This window comes from Pleurodeles waltl, chromosome 3_1, assembly GCF_031143425.1.
Source record: "Pleurodeles waltl isolate 20211129_DDA chromosome 3_1, aPleWal1.hap1.20221129, whole genome shotgun sequence".
Taxonomy (NCBI): domain Eukaryota; kingdom Metazoa; phylum Chordata; class Amphibia; order Caudata; family Salamandridae; genus Pleurodeles; species Pleurodeles waltl.
In genome coordinates this window covers 1,633,507,362-1,633,533,426 of record NC_090440.1, presented here as the reverse complement: position 1 = coordinate 1,633,533,426, position 26,065 = coordinate 1,633,507,362, and the positions used below count along the sequence as shown (strand labels likewise).

Below are 26,065 nucleotides of genomic sequence, written 5' to 3'. Positions count from 1 at the left end.
CTCTGGTGAGCTAGGTTCAGGGGTGCCCCTAAATACTAGATTTAGGGGTGTTACAGGGGTCAGATGGCAGTTGTCAATGGCTAGTGTCCTTGACTACACTACACCCTTCTGTGCCCACTTCCTTTGGGGAGGGGAGCACACTCCTAACCCTATTGGTCCCTGTCCTCCATACAAAGATGGATGATTCTGCAGGGAGGGGGGTCACTTCAGCTCTGGACACCACAGGGGTGGACCCAGCTGAAGTGGTCACGCCTCCTAGTTTTTCTGAATTTTCCTGCCAGACTTGCTGCCAAAAGTGGGGCTCTGTCCATTGGGTGAGTTTCGCCACTAACTGGAGTGCCCTGAGGCATTATAACAGGAGGCCTGAGCCTCTGAGTCTCACCGCCAGGTGTTACAGTTCCTGCAGGGGGGAGATGTGAAGCACCTCCACCCAGTGCAGGCTTTGTTTCTGGCCTCAGAGGGCACAAAGGCTCTCACCCCATGGAGTCAGAAACTTGTCTGTCAGTGACAGGCTGGCACAGACCAGTCAGCCCTACAATACAGGATTGGGGTAAAATACAGGGGGCATCTCCAAGATGCCCTCTGTGTGCTTTTTACAATGAATCCAACACTGGCATCAGTGTGGGTCGATTGTGCTGAGAAGTTTGATACCAATCTTCCCAGCCTTCAGTGAAGCCATCATGGAGTGGTGGAGTTTGTAATGACAAACTCACAGACCATATACTCAGTATGGCCACACTGCACTTACACTGTCTAAGAATGGAACTAAACACTGTAGAGACATACTGCACCTGTGGTATAGTGCACCCTGCTTTAGGGCTGTAAGGCCTGCTAGAGGGGTGACTTACCTATGCCACAGGCAGAGTTGTGTGGGCATGGAACCCTGAGAGGGATGCCATGTCGACTTTGCCTTTTTCCCCCCCACCAACATACACAATCGGCAATGGTAGTGTGCAGGTGTTTGGTGAGGGGTCCCTTAGGGTGGCACAACACATGCTGCAGCCCTTACAGAGCATTTCCTGCCACAGGGCTCTTGGTACCACTGGCATCTTTTACAAGGGACTTTTCTGTGTGCCAGAAGTGTGCCAATTGTGGAAACAATGGTACAGTTGCAGGGAAAGAAGACAGGTTCTTGGGCCTGGTTAGCAGAATCCCAGTACACACAGTCAAGTTAGCATCAAATATCAGCCAAAATGTGGACGGGGGCTGCAACAAGGGGCCAGTTTCCTACAGCATACTCATAGGTGTCCGTAAATGGGATCAGATAGCTGTCTCAAAGGTGGTATTCCAATGGGACAAGATGGCATGAAATCAATTGAAACCCTGAGTACTGATGCCTCTGATGATATCCCAGAGGTTCAGGTGTTTGCAGCTGAGCATGCCTTTCAGAAATGAGAGATTAAGTTATGCAACGGTCCAAAATGTCTCCCCACTAGAAGTCAAGCTGCTCTCAGAGCCATTACTAGTAAGGTTAGCTCCTTTATGTAAAAAACATTACAACAACACACCTCATTCCTAAGGAAGATTGAGAGACAGAGAGGAAATTGACCATGTGATGGGGGGTGGCGAATGGGAGAAGATACTTCAATATGCCCAAGAGCTTGCTTTTAGATCTGGTCTTAGATTAGTACAATTAAAAATTCTATAATGAATTTAAATTTATTTGTTTGCAACTAAAGAAATCTGGAAAAGTCACAAACATTTTTTTGGGATAAACAACTTTTTTTGATTTATATAAAAAAAAAACATGTCATGTGTAGGGAGACACATTTCAATATCTCAATATTGCATTCAGGTACAGATTCATGGGTTAACAGGTCTATATGATACATGGGTCAAACAGAGTGGTCATGTTCAAGCAGGGACCAGCCATGCATCCCAGATCTTGTGGCATTTACCATCTCACCCCCTTGCTTGGAAGATGGGTCTTTCCATTTGGAAACACCAGTCCATCCCCCTCCTCCACTGCTGTAACAAGGGGGCGGGGTGGGCTTTGGACACCCAGTGTCCAGCAATGTCTTTTTTTCGCAATAAGTAGGGCCGTACCTACAAGTGCTCGGGAGCTCCTAATGCCCTCTATCAACCCCACAGAGAAACCACAAACAATTAATGAGCAGTTCTTGACCTCTGGACTTCTATGATCATCACGGAATCACTACTGGAAACTGGGGACTCCTTCTAAGTAATTTTCTTGAATTGAACCTTAAAACAATACACAATAATATAGAAACAAGTATACATCAAACAAATACCCAAATTATTAAAGGAAGGAGATGTGCTCCTCCATCAGCCAGTCGCAAGTGTGTGGCATAGGTGGAGCATGGAGGGCGGGGGGGGGGTGGCGTGAGTAGCCCATTTCGACTATTTGCCAATCCCAATAATCCTAAATTACTGACCCCTAGTGGTGCAAGTGAAGGTGTTCACTGTCCTACTAGATGCACATGAAACTATATAGGTTTGGAGACTGTGGCTGCCAGGGGGGTGGTGGTCTCACCCAACCTCTGGCTGCCTGCCACACGTATTTATGGGAACCACATCCTCTGCTACAAAAAGGCTGAGAAGCTTGTTGGTTGTGGTGGTTGGGAAGATACGGACAGGGTTAGAGACCCCTTCTGTGGGCACGAAGGAGGCTGAATGTAACCTGCGCGTGGCAAGGGGTCATAGACAAGTCCTAGGGCCTGGCTGTAGCTCTGCTATCCTTAAAACTCTCCAACGCGGACTCTACCTTCTCTCTAAAAGAGCAAGAGCAATCAAAGGGCATAACCATAAGTGAGGGTTTGGGCATCCCCTGAAAAAAACTGTAGTTCTCAGCCAGGCGGCTCCCCACAGGGCTACCCATCTCTACGCAGTGAGTCAGTCTTGTCGAGTTCACATTGTATGGTGAGCTTTACAGTGTCTGGTCTCACCAGCAATCGCTTGAGAGAGTATGGCTTGGGCCTCCTCGGAGACTGTGGGCAGCACTTGCGCAACTGAATCCCAGACCGTTTGGGAGTATGACTCCTGTGCCCCTCGGAACTAGGATCACCATCCAAATCAACTGACCACGACAGAAACTTCAGCATAATCCTGGACATCAAACTGACCATGAAGTTCCAGATCAATGCAGTCACCCCTGCCTGCTTTCGCACACTTAGCATGCCACAAAAAGTCTTCAAATAGCTCCACCTGAACACCTGACATAGTCACTACAGTCCTAATCACTAGCCAATTAGACTACAGCAACACACAGTACCCTGGGATAACCACACACCTTCTGCAGAGACTCCAGACGACACAGAGCTCCGCTGCCGGGTTCATCTTCGACCTCCCCAGACAGACCCACATCCCCCCCCCCTCCCCCGGCTTCAGAAAACTTCACTGGCTACCCATTTAGAAGAGATGCCAATTCAAGCTGATTATCCACGCCTACAAAGCACTGCACAACCAAGGACCAGCCTACATCAAACCTTTGCTTGAACTTCCACCATCCTACCAGACAACTACGCTCTGCCTTCCTCTCACTCATCTGCACCCCTGCAGCAACAGTGGAGAATCTCCTTCACCCACCTTGTGTCAAAATCCTGGAACAAACATCTATGGACCTCCACCTCTCTACAGGAATTCTGGAGAGCACTCAAAATCTGGCTGTTCGAATGAGTTACCTAAACCATCATGACCCTCAAGCATCTGAATACCCTTTCGGGTGATTAGTCGCGCTATATAAATTCCTTTGATCATCGGCCCAAAAGAAACGGAGTGTTCACTGATTGCAGTGTAAGGCTGTCAGAAGAGAACATTTTCTTTCCAAAGGTATTCTGCCTTTTGTATTTTCTATCTGGTGGAGAGGTAGGGAACGTGCCATGGTTGATCCCAGAAGAGGACACTTGGAAAACCAAGCTCTCTGGGGTGGAAAACTGGGTAAGGAAACTGGGGTCCCGAGGAGTGTGACAATGGCAGCAGGCAAATTTCATATGCACAGAAGCCCTGTGAAGGGCTGGGAGCAGGCCCCGAGTATGACATTGGTAAGGGCTTCAGTAAATAGGAGTAATGGTTTAGAGGGGGCTATTCCAGGCTGAAGCACCTTTGTCAAGACATTTGTCTTGACTGCTGCTGAGGGCAGCTGAAGCTCCAAGACCTCAGCCGACCTATGCACCACCATAGAGAAAGAGACTGCCTCCTCTGTAACCATGGTAAGAGGAGAGATCAAGTCAGTGTAAGCAAAGTGTCTAGTCCACTGTCCTCCGTCAGTTCCTCATACCAGTTGTCCTTCTCATCTAAGGGATGCTGTGAACCATAAGGGTCCTCAGACCCCTCCCACTCTTCTCTCATTCCAAGCCTATCAAGAGAAAAAGGCACTAGCTCCACTCCAGAGATCATGGTCCCAGTTAGCACCGGAAGTGGCATTGGGTGACATTCACCTAGCTCCATGCTGGAGTCAGGAGTGAGGATGTGGATGACACTGTCGTAGGGTGTCCGAATCGCTGGCACCGGAGCGGGCGCCAAGGAAGGTCTCGATCCCGCCGGCAGCTCCACTCTCGATCCAGGAAGGGCGAATCCACCTGTGGGGATCCAGTGGGTGCCCCACCTGAACCTGTGGGGCCAGAAGGTAATCCAGAGGGATTTAGGCCACTCAAATAAGAAGTGCATGGCCTCAAAAACTTTTCTGAGGTGGGCTAGGGTTGCTCTGGCTCCTGGAAAATCAGGGAGGCGTGGAACAGATCCTGACTCAGGCCATGCCAAAACAGGAAGCCTGGAGTACTGACTCTGCCACGCCTCACTGGACGACTTTGACGAGCAGTGAAGACGAAGACCTCTTTGACTTCTTGGATTTTTTAATGTTTGTGGGAAGATTTCCCTAACAACCTGAGTACGATGACGACTACCGGGTGCAGCTCCGCGAACGATCCTGGGATTTTCCACGCAACCAAGATCTTGAGCATTAGGGAGTCGTCCAATGTCCGGTAACAAGACACTTGAGGGGTCGCTCACTCAGCACCTTTGAGTGCACAGCATGGCAGTCCTCACACGTCTTGGAGTCATGGTCATGCTCCAAGCACCACAAACATACCAATTGGCAATGTGTCACAGATATCTGCCTATGGAAGGCTTCACACAGCTTGAGACAAGCTGGTTTCTTGTGTGACATCCTCACACCAGCAGAGAAAACTCTCAAAAAGAGTTGACAAAAAGTCACAAAAGCCAGTCAAAAATGCTGAGGGTAGCTCATAATGGATCAGTGCTATCAGGTGAAGAAGGAAAGAACTGACATCAGCACACCAGGGTGGCACCTATATAGCTATTGCACGTCACTTACTAAAGGTGTGCAGGGGTGCTGCTCGAAATTCTCAAGGAACAAGTTTGATGTCTGGGGATTTTCAAAGGTAATGAGTCTGCAGCAAGAAGTCTCTATCAGATAAATTACGTTTTGCTGTACTTGTGCTGTTCCCTCAAATCAAGATAAGGATACAAACTTAATTTTAGCCTACTATTTTAAATTCCTTCATGTTTATAGTGTTTTACCATTTTCAGTTTTCAATTTTGCCTATTTATGTATGCATGACATTTCGTAAATAGTTGAGAAACCGTTGAGGAGGTGTCATGCATCCCCGGTTAAGAAATGCCGTCCTTGAAAGATGTAGGCAAAAAGGGACCTTTATCCACCCTATTTGGCAGTTAGCCCTTAGTTTATGTTTTTGGGGAAACATCACAAAACACTTATATAAAACCTTGGAGGCCTCCACATCATTGGCACCCAAAATGACTTAGTTGGGTATATGGGATTACCATGCCCTTTGGGAGATTCTAAAATGTGCAAAATTGGTATGAAGAATCACCTTTGTTGAATAAAACAAGGGCCTAAATTAAGATATGGATGAAAGATTCAAAGGGGATTTTCAACCCAGCTCCCACCATCAAATTTGATATAAGTACTGAAATCATCCATACACTCCATCAGATATGAGCCCGGTCTACGATCTGTCATATGGGTACCAAAGGGACTGCCTTTTTGTTTCCAAGTGTAGTATGGTACAATAACCTAATAATCATAATGGGAACTGGCAGAAATAGCATGCCTATGGAGTTCACAAAAATATATGCCAATTGAATTTAATACAAATTTTACACCCAACGGGACAATAGTTTTGTAAACAAAATTTAGGACACAGTATTTCTGTCAAACAAGTTTGGTGAGACAGTAGGCACACTTAATGTGTTAAACTGAGATTTCAGCAATGTTTCAAACAGCTTAGAGCATAAGCAAAACTTAAGTATTCTAACCCTATAACTTTACTCACCTTATTTACAATTCATTAGAAATTTCCCCAATTTTTTAACTATCACTTTATGATTAGGCAAGCTGTATCTTTAAAGACACTAGACCAGATCTGGGGGAAAACACTGCAGCTGGAAATTGCCACTCTTTCTTGCATTAAAGGGACAAAGGATCTATTATGTTGAGTTCACAGACATGTACTGCACAATCCACTGAATCAATTGTATCTATCCCCTTTTAAATTACAAAGGACACAAACATGAGGCAGTCCACTGCATACAGTAAATGTTATAGTCTCATTGATCTGCTTCTTAAAATAATACATGACATTTGAATCACAGCAATATAAACAGTGAAATATCTAAGCATTTCTCCCCTCAGAGTAGTTTTGCATCTCTACTACTAATAGTACTAGTGTCACCTGATGTGGTATTATTTGAATTGGTATTGCTGCTAGGTTTACTGGTGCTACAAGTACTACTCTGCCCAAAATTTCTGATAGCACTACCATACATATTGCACTATTAGTATGTTACTACTACTATGCCTACCAGTAGTTGTAATCCTATACAAGGTACTATAACTCATAGTAATAGTTTGATGCATACTACCACTATAAATAATTATTACTAGTACTACTGTTACCAGTATCACTGCTCACGTTTCTACTACTAGATGTTGTGCACTAAGCACCTCTTATAGCACTACCACCATAAAGACAAGTATGGCTATGTCTACTATTACTAAAACAACTTCCACTGATATAACTAATCCTGCAAGAAGTACTACTGAACCATACTACACAATTCACATAACTGACTACTACTAGTGCTGCATCTAGTGCTAATACTACTCATAATGCTAATAATGTGTCACTAGTACTAGTCTCACTACTACTTTTATTACTACTATTACTATTACTACTGTGGTATACTTTAATTCCCATTTCGCAACCCTACCTAACACATCATACACTTTTGCCCTCTTTTTATGAATACTTTTCACCTAGTCTACGAAAAGGCAACTCTACAAGTCTGTAACTTAATGAAAAGACTACTGAACAAAATTGAATATCATGCAAAACATAATTGATGAGTTTCAACTTGATGAGTTGACCTAATGCACTTAAGAATTCTCAGTGTTTTGCTTCATTTTCTGGCCATATCCAGCCCCATACTTCTTCTGTAGGTCCAAAGAGGGATCCCCTTTTCCTTACAGGTCTTGAACCTGGAACCACGGCATTCATCCATAAATTTGGTTTAACTTTAAAAGGCATTTGCTTGATATGATCATCTTTGTAAAGAACAAAATCTGTGTTTTAGCCAAGGTAAGTTGGAATCAATATTGATACCCAAATATACAAATTATATATAATGTCTAGCTTAGCAATTGCTTGCTTAAAATTCATTGCTCTTGATTAATTTTACCTTACAGAGTTTAAAATAGCAATGATAAGTCATCGATTTTTTTTTCAATTTTAAAAACATGAAAGTACATATAAAAAGAACTACATCATATGTAAAAACCTACATGGAAAACCGTAAGTCGTGAAATGGTTTAATAAACAAATATTAAAGTACTTGGTGCGAAGTAGAGAGTGGAAATCCAGTGTAACAGGACAGCTGTACTGCTAGTTACAGAAACACATCCATTAGCAGGAACCTCAATAAGTCTGCTATGTTACATTATGTGAAAATGAACCCTTTGTCAGCGATCAAGCATATAAACATGTCAAAGTGCAAGAATGAAAAAGTGCTGTGGTCTCTAAAAATCCTGCGTAACATTCTCACATTATTCAGTATCCAAAAAGTCAATAACTATAAAAACAAAATACAGTAATAGCACACCAGTATAAACCAATCATAAAAAATCCATTGTCATATAAACTCAGAACGGGTTTGAGGCAGGTTCATGGGGTGCAAGCAGAAAGTGAGCAATTTCATGGGGCACATATCCATCATAAACATAAGGCCCTCTGTATAAAACTGTAATTGAGTGGCACAGCCTCACGGTAGACAACTTCTTCAGAATCGTCATGCCAGCCCTGCACTGCCTTAAGTCTGCCTGCTTCAGAAGTGGAAGAATATACACAGACCTCAATGTAGAATAGTGTTTGCAGAAGAGGATAAAGTGCAAGGTGCTCTGTGCAGACAATCCATCACAAGGACAGACAGGGAGATTTGTGCATTGTCTAGGGTATGCAACGAGAAAGTGGATGGTATTAATGCATAGTCTTGTTAAAATAAATCTATGATCTCACTTGTTAACCTCTGAGAGAGCCGGCTCTAGGCCGGGGCAGGTACTCATTTGGGCATAGGCAGCAACTGTGGAAAATCCTGAGTTTTGTTTCCATTCTTTTCTCTGTGCATTTTGCTAAGAAAAGTTTCTGCAGAGGTTTATGGAAGCTAGACATAAAGGTAGTAGGGCTTTAAAACAGCTCGCCTAAATCCAACTAACTACAGGTCTTGGATATATATATATATGACAGGCAGGGTATTTTGGAGCTCTTTTCCAGTTTCAGACACTCACCAAGATTGTGCAGTTTAATGTGGTCTCCTCCTTCATCCATATCCTCAGCCAAAGCAAAAGGGACTGGAGTCTCAAAAAATCACTGATGTACCTCAGTCCTATTTCTGAGTGACATACACAGTTACTGGTGGTCTTAGGTACTGCAATCAGTCTTTTTATAACTCCATTATCTACCTTCTCCATCCCAGGTTGATCGCAGAACCCTCAGATGCCAGCACCATATGTTGCATCTGAACGACACTTGGCCTTGTAAATTTCTAGTACCTCTTTGCTTGGTTTGCTGCTTAATCTAGCCGCAACATCTAGGACCACTTTTGTGCTCCTGCAAGAGCGGCTGCCTTCAGGGTGCTCCAGGTCAAGCTGTTGTCAAATAGTATTCCCAAATAGGGATATGAGGGGAACTTATTAATTGTTGTCCCATTAACAGAAAAAGGTCCTACTATCCCTGTCACAGCGTCTGAAGACCATGACATGGAATTTGGACTGGTTGACCATCAAGATTAAGCTGGACATAAAAACCCAGAATTGGTCTAGTAGTTGCTGTAGTCCATTCACGGTCCTAGCCATCAAGGCAGTTTCATAATTACAGGCCAGGGCCGATACACTGTGCTTATCTATCATGGGTCAGTCTGTGTTAGAATTTAGTAAATGCCTCTCTAGATCGTTAACATACAAGGAAAAAAGAAAAGAGGGCCAGTACACACACCTGCTGCATACCACATTCAAGTCTAAGACTTTCTGAGGTTTGCCAGCTTGGGCCATATCTTACACTAGCGGTGACCTCCATGTGACGCTCCTTCAAGAAGTCTTTGTTGCAGGACTCTTCCTCTAGCTCATCCATTAGTACCCAAAGCTTCGAACTACTGATTGAGTCGAAGGCCGAGCTCAGATCCATGTAGGCTACATAGATTTTACCCTCTGTGTGCTAATTTTTAGCAAATACAGGTTGAGACACTGCTCTACGGTCCCCAGGCTGGCACAAAACCCGAGCTGGAGATCAGAGAGAATGTTATTGTCATCTGCCGAAGTTTGCAATCGTTCCAGGAGGATCCTGACATTATCTGAGCTGTAGAAATTATTAATGAAATGGGCCAATAGCACTTCAGATCACCCCTAGATCCTTTTCTGAACATTTTGAAGACTACTGTTGCATGTGACCATGCCTTTGAGGTGGGGGGTGTGTGTGGGGGGGAGGGGGTTGTGGACCACGTGCAGGGGAGCCTTGGGGACATTCATCGGGAGGGGAGCCCACAGATGTAAGTTTGCCCCAAAGAGATCTGCAGTGATTCTGTCAGGACCAGGTGCTTTTCAGGGAGGGCACCCCTTGATAGCCTCTGTCACATCAGAACTCTGATATCTAAATTACAAAGGGGTTGGGCGAGGGCCATCAGAAATGTGGGTGTTAGTGCATGAGGCCTGCATGAGGAATGCCCCTCAGAGGTGTCAGGGGCCAAGTATAACTGCAAGAAGTTACTAATCTATACCTCCAGAGGAATTCCTGTATCAATGGTGCATTCCTGGCCTTTCCCTAAATTATTTCAATTCACCGTTTGCCAGAAAAGCTTATTGTCCTTAGCTTTGCTGGCCTTAACTAAGTTGTGATAGGCTTCCACCTTTGGCGTCCTTTTCCAGACCTGATAGGCAGTCTTGTACTCCCTCCAACAAGTGCGCACCTTTTGAACTGCTTTAAGTGAAAACAATAAAAAGTTGTGAGCTTTAATACTAGCGGTATCAAACCATCTTGCCTGTATGTTATGGCAGGTCTTCAATTTAACAGTAAGAATTTCTCAGATTTTATCAAAGCTACTTATTAGCTCAAACTCCCCACCTTTATTCTCCTCCAGACAAGTCTTAAGATCACTGTAGGAAACAGAGATTAAATTTGATAGCAAGGAATTCTTATCTACTTTCTCCCAACTCATGATAACCCCCTTGTTAGTGGCAAAAGACAGTGGTAAATGTGATGAGTGGGCTAACTACTGCTGTTTCCCCCCCAAAAAAAAAACATTGCTTATTTTAACTGAAATCAGCCCATTATCACTCAAAAGGGAGTCCACAACCTCATAGGTTCCTAGCCATGCTCTCAGACTATGGGAGATCAAGATGAAATAAATGAGGCTGAAGGGACCATGCTCAACAAATGTGGGTGTGGGAACTAGAATCCTATTAGAGGAATCAAAGGCAAAGATTAAATTGTATCTAATTAGGAGCAAGTTAAGCTCATTCCCCCAATAGATTGCGGCAGAAATGTGTGGTGGGCTCCCCATCGATTGTGGACTTTGGAGGTGCTACAGTGTGTGGAATTAAAATCCCCCATCCACAAATACATAGCCGCCCTGAAGATTGCTTAGACTTTGCTCTAAATCCTCCTTGCAAGAGTTTCACAATAGAAGAGTTGTTGACATCAAAAACATTTTCATGAACGTTCACCAACAATAGTGGCAGTCTTATTCCTCCTACACACCAGGGAACTCTGGGGGACAATGTTCCACCCCAGCCAGGGCTTCTGAATGCTGCAAACGATGTGGGCAGACAAAAATCTTCAACTGCTGATAAAAGCAAAATGTAACTAAAACATCAAAGCACACCAAATAAGTTACTGGAATACAAACTCCACAATACTCATGTGACACTTGTGTCATAAGAGAACCTCTAACTAATATAAAAACAAGCATTAGCAATGCCTGTCCTTTCATCTGTTATGTAGTAAAATGGTTATAGTGAACCTTAGTAAACCATACAAAGCAAGTACTGCATGGGCATCACAAATAAGTAATACAAATAAACACACACACGTACAAGGGTATTACCAGAAAAATTTCACTTGCAGACAGAGAACAAGTAGAGCAGGATCAACACTAGCATAAGGTTCTGTTTCACACTTGTAACATGTACAACCTCTCTAGGTAGACCCTAGATATGTGTGCAGGCTCAAGGCTGGTGATGCAGTACATGGCATTTGGGTGGCAGGTGCAGATCAGTAGGAGGCCAAACCACACAAGCACTGCAGAAGCAGCACAGGGTAAGGCCTGTGACCAGTGAGGAAGTACAATGCTAAGGAGCAGATGAAACAAAGACAATGGGCAGTGAGCTACGCCACACGTGCTGCTGCAGAGAGAGGAGGGTGAGTCACACTAAGACCCACTAAGAGAAGAATACACTTGCCAGTTCTATTTTTGCTAACAGGTCGTAGTCATTGGAGTGTTCATGGTGACTCAGGCCTGACAGAGGCTGCTAGCATATCACCCATGCACATGTCACTGGAGCCTTCCTCAAAGGTAAACAGCATATGGCAAACCACAGCACAAGGCAGAGCCCAACAAACGCAGGCCTGCCATCCCAAATACTTTGGTAAGTATTGGCATCTTGCTGATAAACTTGTTCTACCTAAGGAAACGCAGAAGCCCACACCAAATGCTTCTCAGGACTCAGCCTGTAAGGACTTTAGTCCCCAAGCCTCCATGTAGCTGAAACATAGCTGTCATTCCCCTTCATCCTTCAGCTTCCCTGCATTTATGATTTGGCAAATGTTGGTGGGGCGTCTGATCCTTGGGGGCCCACAAAACTAAATATATCGTGCTCCCAAAGGAGGCAATTTATTTGCGGTAAGATTAAAGAAACAATAAATAAAATCTCCACACCCTCAAATTCCTGAGAGGATAGCCCCCTTGCACTCATCTGCATAGGCCTTGGCTGGTGGCTGCATTATAGGTTTTCAGATGGAGCAACTGAACTCAGGGGGTATTGCCTCCTTCTGAACTGGCCTGATGCAGGGATATTGATACTAATCTGGTTCATAAATGTTAATGTTTCTGAGTATTATGTTTAAGGTGTTTGAACAATAGCCCCTAAAATTTTGAACTTGTAAGGACATAAACGTTTTCTGATGGCTGGTGGTGCAACTGTCATTAGAGTTACAACTAAGTGATTGTGATTATCTTTTCAATTGTATGAAAGGTGGTCGGAAGATGGAGAATGAATTGTACCCATAAAGAACAAAAACATCTCATATCAATTTCTCGCTCTTTTGTTCCTTTGTCTCTGGAACCCATCCTGAGGGAATGCACAAGGTTTTCAGCTAAAGGACTTGAGGTTGTCGCTGGGCAGTTACCCATAGGCAGTACCGCCAAAGCACGTTCTGAAATGATGGCAAGGGACGCTCTTCTTAGAAGTCACTATGAGGAAGGAAACTGTAACACCCTGCTCAACTGAACTTTTGAACTGCAGAATATGCAGTGAATCAGACTGGAAGTGGGCTGCTGCCCAACTGCTAAGATCTGAATATATACGTTGATGCTCAGATCAGCTTATTGAGCAACACTGGTGACAGACCTGTATAAACACTCCTTTGGTGCTTCTGAACATGGAGTGAAGTACTGCGCTTTTCTCCTTCACTGCCTGGGAACAAGCTTGAGGGCCCTGCAGAAGCTCTGCTGGCATGTCTTACTGTTAACTTTGTCCGTGTGGAAGACCCAAAGAGGTTAAGGATACCTTAGATGCTGCACATGGTCTGGATACACTCCATACCCTTAGATCAGAGAAGGGCTGCCTCACAAACCAATGAGACTTCATAACAAGGCATCCATATTTTCAGCAGGAGTACTGAGATCCTCTATTTAACTGGACACATTAGCAATCAGGTTGCGATCACTAACATTGCATGATGTTAAATTTTCTGTACCATTCAAATGTTTAATCTTGACAGCATTGTGGTGCTTTTCTGTTCTAGGGCTCAGAGGTGTCCTGGTGTTTGCCTTCATCTACTTCAATTAAGACCTGGCTACCCATGCAACTGCAATAATTCAGAACAAATCCTTAGTATCCATTCATCCATGCACTCCAGATCTCTGCTCTAACATAACTTATGGGCATAGTTCTTGAAGAAACAAAAGACTAAGGGCCTCATTACAAGTGTGACGGTCCAAGGACTGCCACCCTCGCGGTTACCATCAGCACTCCAGGCTGTCCGACCACCATATTACACTGGTGGGTGGACCCACCATGGTCCACTGTTTATGCCAGGAACATAGTTTCCGACAGGCTGACGGTGGTCGGAGTTGTACTTAGCCACGGAGGTACTGTACTCAGCTACGCCGTGCTGAGTACAACTCAGTTTTCCCCCAGCCTTTCCATGGTGGGGACCCCACCATGGAAAGACTGGTGGAAAGTCAGTGCTGGGGGGGTGAGTGGGGCAATGTACTGCTCATGCCAGTGACATGGGCAGTACAGACTCCCATCCCCCTCCCTCTCTTGCCCCACCCAGCACCATTGGAATGCGCACTCTTTACAAAGCAGACAGTGTACATTCCGATGGTGCTGCTGTGCTACAGCATTAGCCTCGGCTCCCTTAAGGGAGCTGAGACCAATATTGTAGCACTGTTCCTGATGGTCAGTCCGGCGGGGAGGCGTAAGACAATAGCACCTTGGGATAATCAGGGCCCCAAGTAACCTATCTCCAAGGATAGTGCTCACAGGACCTGGCATTTTCCACACGAGAGTCCCGTTCCTCTGGGAACATTGAGGGCAGCCTCAATAATCAGGACCTCCTTTTAGCAAGGCTGGCCAAAAGATTAGCTTTGGAGCAACAGCTCCAAGCTATAGAGAGGGAGACGGCCGAAATGGGCTTAGCACCCATTAATGGTGGCAGCAATCTAAATAGGGTCAGAGAGCATTCTGATGTCCTAAAAATCCCCAAAGGGGTTGTCTCTAAATACAAAGAAGGTGATGACATCACCAAATGATTCACAGCTTTTGAAAGAGGTTGTGCAGCCAGAAAACTAAACAAATCTCATTGGGGAGCCTTCCTTTGGGAACTGTTTAGTGGTAAGTGTAGGGTTAGGCTCCTCACACTCACTGGTGCAGATGCTGAATCCTATGACCACACGAAGGCTACCCTGATTGAGAGCTTTGGATTCACCACTGAGGAGTATAGAATTAGGTTATGGCGGGCTCACAACACTTCGAACTAGCCCTGGGTTGATTTTGTAGGCTACTCAGTGAAAACACTAGATGGTTGGATAACTGGTAGAGGAGTGCATGTCCATGATGAGTTTTATAATTTGTTTATGAAAGAACATCTTTAAGTAACTGCTTCAATGACAAGTTGCATCAACATCTGGTAGACCTAGATCCAATTTCTCCCCAAGAATTGGGAAAGGCAGACCACTGGGTCAACACAAGGGTGACTAAAACTTCCACTGGGGGTGACCAAAAGAAAGGGGTTACAAATCCTCCCCAGGGGAAGGGTGCTGAGACACCTAAAGATAAAAGTAAAGAGTCTTCTCAAAGGCCCTGCAAACCTGCATCAGGAGGTGAGCCCCAAGCCCCTTCACAATCCTCACATGGGTACAAGGGTAAGAAAATTGATCCCAAAAAGACCTAGTGTCACAACTGTAAACAGAATGGACACCAAACTGGAGACTTGGCCTGTCCCAAAAAGAATCCCCCTAGCACTGCTCCACTTAGTACTGGTATAGCCAGTCTCCAGGTGGGGTCAACAGTGTGCCCAGAGCAAATCAGGATTTACAATGAAGCTACTTTAGTTTTTGAGGGTGGGGTAGATGTTGCCACACTTGCGGTCTAGTCCCCTAACATGCAAAAATACAGCCAGCACCTCTTGATTAATGGGACAAAGGAAGAAGCCCTGAGTGATACAGGTGCTACTGTCACCATGGTGACAGAAAAACTGTTTTCCCCAGGACAGTATTTGGCTGGACAAACTTAGCCAGTTACCAATGTTCACAATGTAACTAATGTCCATCATATGGCTCTGTTGAGCTTAGAATGGGGAGGGGTTACTGGCCTGAAACAGGTAGTGTTCTTTTCTGCAATCCTAGTGGAATGCTTGCAAGGGAATGATCTGGAGCCCTTAGCTTGGGCTGCAGTAGAACTCAAAACCCATGCAGCCATGGTGGGAATCTCTAAGATGGTGTGTATAGAAACAAGAGCACAAAGCCGAGCACAGGGTGAACAAGAAGTGTTGGAGCCTGAACTAATGACCCATCCTTCCAAGAGAAAGGGCAAGACGACTGGGAGACTAGCTTCTGAGCAGCAAAAGAAACAAGACATCTCTTCTCAGGAAGGAGTCTTATCCTCTGAGGGAACTGAGTCCATGGAGCTGGATATTTATCAGGTAGAACTCCTGGACCCAGGGGAGCCCTCAAGGGAACAGCTGTTCATGGACAAAAGACTTGTCCCACTCTTGAAGGCCTAAGGCAGCAAGGAGCTGCACAAGAGAAGGGAGATGTCAGTGGCTTCCTCATGGTCTTTTGAGACGATACACTCTGATACACTGATGCCAGATACCCCAAACCTGGTGCAACCAGGAGAGTGGTAGTGCCTCAGCAGTTTAGGGAGTTTATCCCACCCTTGGCCCATGACATCCCACTAGCTGGGCATCTAGGACAAGCAAAAACTTGGAATAGGCTTGTCAGCCATTTCTACTGGCCCAATATGTCCCAGAAGAGGAAGAGGTTTTGTAAGTCCTGTCACCTGCCAAGCCAGTGGTAAGGCAGGTGGCCACCTAATCGCCCCTCTCATTACAATTCCTGTGGTGGGATTCCCTTTGAAAGGCTTGGTGTGGACACTGAGGGTCCACCTGTACCACCCACAGCCTCAGGAAATAAATACATATTGGTAGTGGATCATGCTACCACATATCCTGAAGCACTTACCCGTAGGTCTACTACAGCTCCTGAAGTAGCCTGGGCCCTGATTGGTATTTTTTACCAGGGTAGGGTTTCCTAAGGAGGTGGTTTCCGACAGGGGTACAAGCTTCATGTCAGCTTACCTGAAACGCGCATCGAATGAGTGTGGGGTGACTCTATAAATTCACCAAACCTTACCATGCACAAGCCAATGGACATGTTAAGAGATTCAATAAACATTGAAGGGCATGATCACGGGTGTAGGAAAATGGCTCCTTGTTGCCGTTACCCCCCCACTTTTTGCCTGATAATGATGCTGACTTGACAGAGTGTGCTGGGACCCTGCTAACCAGGCCCTTGCACCCTTGTTCTTTCCCTAAAAATGTAGCATTGCTTCCACAATTGGCACAACTCTGGCACATAGCTAAGGCCCTTGTAAAAGGTACCCATGGTACCAAGGGCCCTGTGGCCAGAGAGGGTCCCCAAGCGTTGCACCATGTATTATGCCACCCTGGGAACCCCTCACCAAGCACATGCACACTGCAATTGCAGCTTGTGTGTGCTGGTGGGGAAAAAAGGACAAAGTGAAAATGGCACCCCTCTCAGGGTGCCAAGCACACAAACCACTGTCTGTGGCATAGGTAAGTCACCCCTCTAGCAGACCTCACAGCCCTAAGGCAGGGTGCACTATACCACAGGTGATGGCATAGTTGCATGAGCAATATGCCCCTACAGTGTCTAAGTCCATTCTTAGACATTGTAAGTGCAGTGTGGCCTTACTGAGTATATGGGCTCGGAGTTTGTCATAACAAACGCCAAAGTTCCATAATGGCGTCACTGAAGGCTGGGAAGCTTGGCATCAAACTACTCTGAACAATAAACCCACACTGATGCCAGTGTTGGATTTATTGAAAAATGAAGCCTGAGGGCGTCTTAGGGATGCCCCTGTATATTAGCCAAACTTCTACTGCAGGACTGACCGGTCTGTGGCAGCCTGCCACTTCCAGACAGGTTTCTGACCACCTGGGGTGAGAGACTTTGGGCTCTCCGTGGCCAGAAACAAAGCCTGCACTGGGTGGAGGTGCGTCATACCTCCCCCTATAGGAACTTTAACACCTGGCAGTGAGTCTCAAAGGCTCAGGCTCCCTGTTACAGTGCCCCAGGGCACTCCAGCTAGTAGAGGTGCCCGCCCCACAGGACAACGCCCCACTTTTGGCAGCAGTTATGGCAGGAAAGTTAGGAAAAACAAGGAGGAGTGACTACTTCAGCTAGGACCACTCCTAAAGTTTTCAGAGCTGAAGCGACCCTCTCCTTGCAAAATCCTCTATCTTGGTTTGGAAGACAGGGACCAATAGGGTTAGGTGTGTGTTCCCCCTCCAAAGGGAGTGGACACCGGAAAGGGTGTAGTCACCCTCAAAGACAGCAGCCAGTGGCTACTGGCCCCGGAACACCCCTAAATTCAGGATTTAAGGGCTCCCCTTAATCTAGTTTGTCAGACTCCCGGAGACCTCAAGAAGATGTCAAGAAGAAAGAAGAAGGAGTCCTAAGTTGATCCCCAGCAGAGAAGACTGAAAACACCAACTGACTTTGCCCCAGCCCTCCAGGCCTGTCTCCAGCTTCTGAAGCCCTGCTACAAAAAGGCGATGCATCATGCAGGACCAGCAACCTCTTTAAAGCCTCAACTAGACTGCCTGTACCCCAGAGGACCAAGATCTCCTGTGGACAGCAGCCCTGTCCAGAAAACTCCAGCAAAGGACTTCAGAACCACCCTGAATCTACGAGTCCTGCCCACTCTGTATCCAATGTTCATGGCCCGTGTCCAGGTGGCCCAACCAGCTAGAGCTGGTCTCCAGGAGATTCTGACCTAGTGTCCAGTCAGGGTTGAACCCCCCGTCCAACACGACGATGCCTGCAACCTAAATCCGAAGGACCCCATGACAGCGAGAAAACTGTACAAAGATTCCAGACGTCCAAAGGTACCCCTGCACCCACAGCCCCATGGGCTTGGGGAATCCGACCACCGGTCCAGCAACATTCAGCAGGCGGCCCTCCTGCTTGTCCAGCCTGCGGTGTCCCGGAATCGATCCCCTGGACCTAGCGCCTGCAGTATCTTTGTGATCCCCAGGGTCCCCCTATTTATTGAAAAGCATTGGGAGCCTGCCGCTGTGTTTGCACCCTGCACCCAGCTGCCCCTGTGCTGCTAACGGTGTGTGTTTGGTGCTGACCTGTGGTCCCCCTGGTGCTCACCTAAAACCCCCAGTCTGCCCTTCGAAGATGGTGGTACTTACCTGCAAGCAGGCCTGATTTCGAGAGCCCCCCGTCTCTATAGGACCTCATTTTAAATCCTGCATCATCTTTGACCTTTGCACCCGGCTGGCGCTGTGTTGCTGGTGGTGAGTGTTTGGGATTAACTTGAACCCCAACATGTGGACATTCTAACTCCCAGAGACTGGAACTGCAATTCTTGTACTTACCTCAAAACTGTACTAATTTTTCTTTCCCCCTAGAACTGTTTCTGAAAATTGCAGTGTCAACTTTTAAAACAGATATTTCCAATGTTCTTGAAATCAACTTAACTTTCCAAATTGAAACAAAGTGGTGTTGATACATATGCTGGATACTTACTTACAAACAAATGTACTTTCCTGCAAACTGAATCTTGTGGTTGTAGAAATAAAGTAACAAAGTATATTTTTGCTATATAAAAACCATTGACCTGGAGTTAGTCATTGAGTATGTGCTTCCTTCATTGCCTGTGTATACACCAAATGCTTTGTACTACCCTATGACAAGCCTAACTGCTCGACCACAAAATAGAGCATTAGCATTATTTACTTTAGGCTCTGTTAAGCCTCTAGGGTACCCCTGGACTCTGTACACACTATATCTCGTTGTGATAAAGTATATATACAGAGCCAGCTTCCTACAACAGGAAAGTAGCAAAAATAATGAAAGCATCCTAAAGATGCGTAAATACACAGCTACTGACATGGGAAGGAAGAATCAAGAATCAATGCCTATGTAGTACCAAGTATATATGGCACATGTGTGTATGTGTATATATATATATATATATATATATATATATATATATATATGGATGAAAACTAGACTAAGAATACATCCGTGTAGAACCACCTCCACATGAGTAATTGTACCCATACGAATATCATATAACAGACCTTATTGTCAAATCTGACAGATATAACATCCTTATAGAGAAAAAGAACTACCTCTGAAAAAGGAGGCAACGGTTTTCCAAAGGGAAGTATTGCATGCCAGTGCAACAAATGTAAGAGAACTCCAAAGAGTTAATAACAAGAAGTATATACAATAGACTAAGCAGTAATGACCAGCGATACATCACAATGAAAACGTATGATGGACTGACCGATGTTAGGGAATAAATAAAAATGTGCAAAGAACAGCGCAACACTATAGAAAAGTCTCTACCAAACATTTAAGACCAGAACAAGGAAGGTCTGAAAATGTCAAAGACAAGAGAGAGATGGCATATGAAAAGAGAAATGTACTCGCCAAAAGGTACCGCCCCAGATAACCAATTTGACAGTACACGGGTATGTAGGGACCAGTATTCCTAGTGTTAAGAAAACCAAGAGCTGGTAATATCTCCAGTTCCCTATAAGGGATACCAGTAACATGGGATAAAGGCAAAGGTTAGAAAAAAATAACTGTATGCTCTGGGAGAAATGGGAGAAAAAACCTCCAACATAGGACATGAATACTCCACTTAGAGTATGAAATATATCAGACAGGTACGACTCTTAAGCAAAAGCTTGTCTTCAGAGTGAAGCAAAAGATATCACCTTACGTAAGGTGCGTTAAAAATTATAACTTCCAAGTGAGCAATATTAACATGAAGCAGAAATCATTGCTTTAAAACAAGTAATAAAGCCAAGAGAAAAGCCTTAACATCAGGCGTGAAGAGAAAAGCCAGGGAAACTCAGCACCTAGCAAGAAGAAACACCCACCGGCATTCCAATGAAGGGTAACGGTATAACTGAAAACCTCATAGTAATGATGAAAAAGCCAAAGGTTGGACAGAGAGAGACAATGTGAACTCCTAGTTCAACCCCTACTATCCCGAAAACGTCTCAAGGCCGAGTCAGCCTGTGTACTAAACAAATGGGCACCATCAAATGGCATGTTCAGTAATGTAGACTGCATTGGCAGAGGAAACCCTGAGGAACGTAACCAGGCACATCGACGGAGAGCAAATAAGGAAGCCATAGCTCGACCCACAGTCAGTGGAATCCATGCCACAGCAAATGATAAATTTAGCAGCATTCCGCCCGTCCTAAACTTCAGGAGTAAGGATACTCCTGGCCTTGTCTAGAAACAAGGGCAAGTTGTTCGTTAAAGAGTCCCATAATGAATGAGAGAAATGTTCAAGAACACAACATGTGTTTACGGAACGTACAGCAGAACTTGTGGAGGAACAAATATGCCTGCCACAGACATCTAGGGCTCTAGACTCTGTATCAGGAGGAGCATGGGGAAGGAAATCCAAGTCAGGGAAATGTAAAGAGGCCTGTGACACAAAACTACGAGGAGTAGGATGTCTGGTCAAACAAGGTGGGTCACCCAGGGCTGGAGGGTGCCTATTGGATATATCCCGGTGAACTGGAGACCCAGAAGGCTTGCTTAGGCCACACACTTAACAAGACATCATGTAATGCCTCGCTAATGGGAAGCACCAACTCAACCCGTCTGGCTCAGGTGGAGTATATCAATTAAGAATTAGAAGCCAACTCCATTAAGGGAAGGGTGAGACTAGTATTGAATCGGTGTAGTTGCATGATTCCAATATGTTTGATGCTAAACATGCCTAGGTTCGGAGAAGACATTATGTAGTTAGACCACTTGTCTTGACTACTGTCCACTACATACCTTAAGGGGGCTTCCCCATATTTACAAGACCCAGGGAATGGAGTCTGCGGTTTGTAGGTGTACCCTGTTCATGCAGGGGTACCCTCACACTCAGGGACATGCACCCTGCCCTTGGGTTGAAGGGCCTACCGGAGGGGTGACTTACAGTGTCCAAGTGGAGTGACCGTGATAAAAGACAAGCCTTATATCTGAGTTGAATGGTGCACGCAGACTGAAATCGCAGGCCTGTAGACAGAGTTTGTATGGGCCCCCATGGGTGGCACAATACATGCTGCACTCCATGGGGTTCCCCTGGGGTACCGACATCCTGCATACCTAAGTGCCATATACTAGGGACTTACATGGGTGCCCCAGTATGCCAATTGTGGGGTGTAAATGTTCCCCAGCAACCAAATTTAGAGGAGAGAGCGAAGACACTTGGGTCCCGATTAGCAGGATCCAAGTGTACTACAGACTAAACACACTGACACCAGGCAAAAAGTGGGGGTAACCATGTCAGACAGATGCTACTTTCCTACAGGTATAATGAATGCAACACTACTACACCAAATGGATGATTCACCATCCATGGTTGCAACAGAAGCACTCCTCTGGCAAGGTAATGATATGGTAAGGATCCAACTAATTACTGCTCAGCGGTCATTTCTTTAAAGACTCCCTCCAATACTTTACCCTTGTGAGATGACGGTACCCGTACACCAAAACGTTAAAAGCGAAGGCCACTGGGGTTTACTGCTCGGTGGGCTCAGGGATAATTTCTAGTAATAAAAGTTTTCCCTTGTATTTCTCCGATTCAAAGAAACACAATAACAGTGTTAATTGAATTAGTGAATATATTTATTTCAAATAAAAGCATTTTCATTTCTTTCATACAAACAGGAGTGCTGCATTTCTTCTACGCACTGTACAACAGTGATTATCATTTTGCCGCTGCTCCCAGTATTACAGGATTGCTGCAATATGGAGAGCTAAATGCAAAATAAATTAGTCTTTCACCCTGAGGCGTTCAGTTCAGTTTGAAATATTGAACTGCCTCTTCACAATAAACAGATGAAGGTCAAGCGAAGGGAATGATTGCTCTATAACAGATCTTGATACGTTTTTGTTTCCATGTCTATTTCTTCACTGCCTTGGATGACTGATAAAGCAGGAAAACCCGACACAGATAAGGAAGTCAAACCACACAAAAATGTCAGTTCAATGTCACTTTTTTAGATAAAACACGGCTCTTACTCTGGTATTCCTCTAACAGGCCTTGACTTGATGCTCTGAAGACATGTATTTTCCACGCAGAGCCAGTGGGATTTCACATTGTGTACATACCTTTGCGCAAGGGCTGGGGCATTGTCAAAATTTGGATGAGCAAAAGGGATGAGACATCTCTGAAAAGTACAGGAACTTCTGCTTTATCTTCACAACTTTGTCTGTAAAAAAAGAAAGGTATTCAGTTATTTAAAAATACTATTTTGTGCAAAACGTCAACTTTAGAAGCGTAGAGAGATTTTTTATTTTACATTTAACAATCCTGTAATAACACCAAACGTTTATACCTACGTGCACATTTTGATGTCACGCTCATGTACACATGGATAGACCAACGGGGTCAAATGCAGGAATGGTTGGTGTAGGCTCAAGTGCACGTTGTACACCGACAAATGCAATAAAATGTTCACAATGAGTACACAGAAGCACTTAAAGAAACGCGTGCTACTTCCAAAGATATGAACTGTCTGAAAAGGTGCGGCAAGAAATATAGTTTAGCATTGATTTCACTTCCGTTTAGCTGAGTTAACTAGACTCAAGTCTCCCAAAAACGTGGAGGCTACAAGACAAACATCCAATCTGGCTTCGAGGAGAACGCAGGAAATCAAACCGACTAAGCTTCACGAGAGCGATGTTTAGGTCGTTTTCTAAGCCTTACACACACGCTGGTTATAAAACCGGGAAAGACACAGGAGCTGATTTTTGATGAAATATGATTATCTCTTGAGGCAACGTAATTATGAAATTAAGTATGTAACGTTATGTAGCTATGACTATTCGATTTTATACTGCTCTTAACATAAGTCCTTAATTTATTTTTAAGGAACTGTGGAAAAAGAAAGCCGAGGGGCGGAACACAAGATTTCCCAGAATGCACAGTTACCAAAAATGTTTCCCAATCTGTCACACTATACCAGAGCAGGCTAGGGAAGCAATAGTTCCAGCCAGTGCTGTATCACCTCCTTCAAAAAGAGCAGGTGCTGACGTTATGCAACAACTCATTCTTGGGTCGGTAAGGAAAGGTATGCATATTTGGAATCATGAACACTGAAGTGTAAGTGGGAATGCAGCATTTAGATTTACAGAAAATTAACACTATAGAAAACAATTTCTGTCAACACTAATTAACTGGAAACTAATTCACTGGAAAAGCCAAATAATAGAAACAGAGTTTGTTAAAAAAAAAATAATAATAGACCCCCAACAGCCAAGAATAGTTAAACAATAAAAATGAATTTACTTGAAACTGTGTTTTAAAAAAAAGTAAGATGTATACTACATAGTGGACAAGGGACACAATTTTAATACTTAAGTGGAAAAAAGAGGTATGGAGACAAAGTACAGGGAGGCAGTATAATGAAGGTGTTAAGAGGAGGCATGAGGGGACAAATACCTACCGCCCTCCAAAAAAGAATAATGCGGTGCACGAGGGACGGGGAAAATAATTCATTTTTATAAAAGGGTGAAGAATGGGTAAGGGTTGTATCCCCTCACCACAAAAAAATGAAGAGGGGGAGCTAAATGTAAGAGGAAAATAAGAGAGGAAAAGCAGAAGAAACATGGAATGAGTTTTAAGAGTCAATTATCTTCTCCCCACCAGCCAGGAAGTCCAATTTTAAAAAAGGGTGAAACTTCACCCAGTGGCAGGACAAGAGAAGGCGTGGAAAAAAAACAGGAGCTATGTAACCCTTAACTAAAAACTAAAAGACAGAATCAGTTTTCTAGATGAATGGCATTTACACTTTAAACTAACACTGGCAAAGCCAGTAGGTTTTGCCTTGGGGACCTACTGGCTTTGTCAACGGTTTTTAGCTATGCTGTCCACCATGGGCCAAAAAAACCAAAAAACAAAAAACACCCTACCACGTTGAGGTGTGCACGCCTACAGAATGATACAGCTGTTTTTTTTCTTTATATTCAACTTGGATTGGCAAATAAAAACAAACCAGTAAACACTTTTTTGGGGAAAGCGAGTAGGGGCAAAACAGCATGGGCAGGGAAAGAAACACAGGTGGCAATGTGGATGGGGAAAACAACTTAGGCAGAGGGGCACAGTAGCAACATAGAGGGGGTAGATTGGGGCTGATGCAACAAGGGGGTCTGGAAGCAACAAGGAGGTTGCAGCACAAGAAAGCAGCACAGTGTGTGAGGGAAGAAAATGGGCGAGACGGAGCGTGGATGGCGGGGAGAAAAGCAAAAAGGCAAGAGAGAACATTTGGAGCTAGGAGTGGGTAGAAGCACAAGAGTGAGAAAGCAATGCGGGTTGGGAGAGCAAACAAAGGAAAAAGCATCACAGAGAGAAGTGGGGAGAAGCACATGGGTGAGAAGCACACAGGTGAGAGAGAGTAGCACAGAGACAGGACAAGACGCACACTGGGGATACAGATGGAGAAAACATGAACTCTCGTAGAGTGCTTAAGAAAAATTAAAAATAGGTGCCCGAAAAATCTGGTAGCGTAAGCACACAGTAATGGGTGAACGCTCCAGATGAGGGACAAACATAAGAAGAGAAAGTAAAACGCACATTCGAAAGAATCAGAAGCAAGCAAATTAGAGTGACAACGAAGCCAATCAACTGTAAGCAATGTCAGGCTCTAAAGCCCACTGTAAGCTAACAATACATTTTGCAACAGACAGTGCATGCACAGTCAACTAAGCGAGACCTAATTAGCATGTAAAATGCAACTTTGGATATTCTATTAATTGTCTTCTACCAAATGATAAATGTCAGTCATCATGAGAATTTTGATTAAGCAGTTTATGGAAAATGTTTTTTATGCTTGGTATTCTATCAATTTTGTTTTGCTACGAAATCACACAACTCAGAGGGAACACAGGAATCCATGTTATTGTTTATAGTTGGTACTTTGTGAGCAGGTTCAGTGGTAAACATTCATCAATGCAATTGCCATGTTGTGAGCAATGCTATTTCTCTAGGTGCATTCAGTGGAAGAAAACTTGCAGAACCAATATAAATTTCCTCACCACAGATTCTATTACGCAGCGTTTTAAGTTTCCACTTCAAAGCACCCAAGACTAAACCCTTGCCTGATGAGGATTCAATACCTAAGCAAAAACAACACTGAAGGAGGTGAAATATTGACCTTTCAGTGTCATGTGACGTAAATGAACCCGCAAGTGTGGGGATTCTTTTTTTTCACCCTGAAGAGCGTGCTAAGGTAAGATTAGGTGGCCTTTGTTAACCAAGAACGACAGATGGTTTTCTATTCATTTTGAGTAAAACAAATATGGAAATGATATGCTTATAGATACTGCACTGTGGCTCACTTGGTACCATTAGTAGGAAAGTCATCTGTGCCCATGACTGCAACAAAGCCCATTTTTTGCATGGTCATCCCAGACTTTTCACCTTTTTCTGGGCCCTTTCACTGATCACCGCCATATAAAACAATGTATTTTTGGAAGTACTCTACATCACATGCCAAGTGTGTCTCTGACACTG

The 26,065-nt window shown here is 44.5% G+C and overlaps 1 protein-coding gene across 4 annotated transcripts in view; it reads right to left on the bottom strand.

Annotated features, from left to right (window-relative positions):
- The window catches only part of UBR3 (ubiquitin protein ligase E3 component n-recognin 3), a 1,605,611-nt gene that overhangs the window by 232,193 nt on the left and 1,347,353 nt on the right, over positions 1-26,065 (bottom strand). For all 4 annotated transcript variants that reach the window (XM_069225311.1, XM_069225312.1, XM_069225313.1 and 1 more), the window contains one exon: positions 22,663-22,763. In XM_069225311.1, coding sequence (XP_069081412.1) covers positions 22,663-22,763 — 101 coding nt within the window. The remainder of the gene's footprint in view (positions 1-22,662; positions 22,764-26,065) is intronic.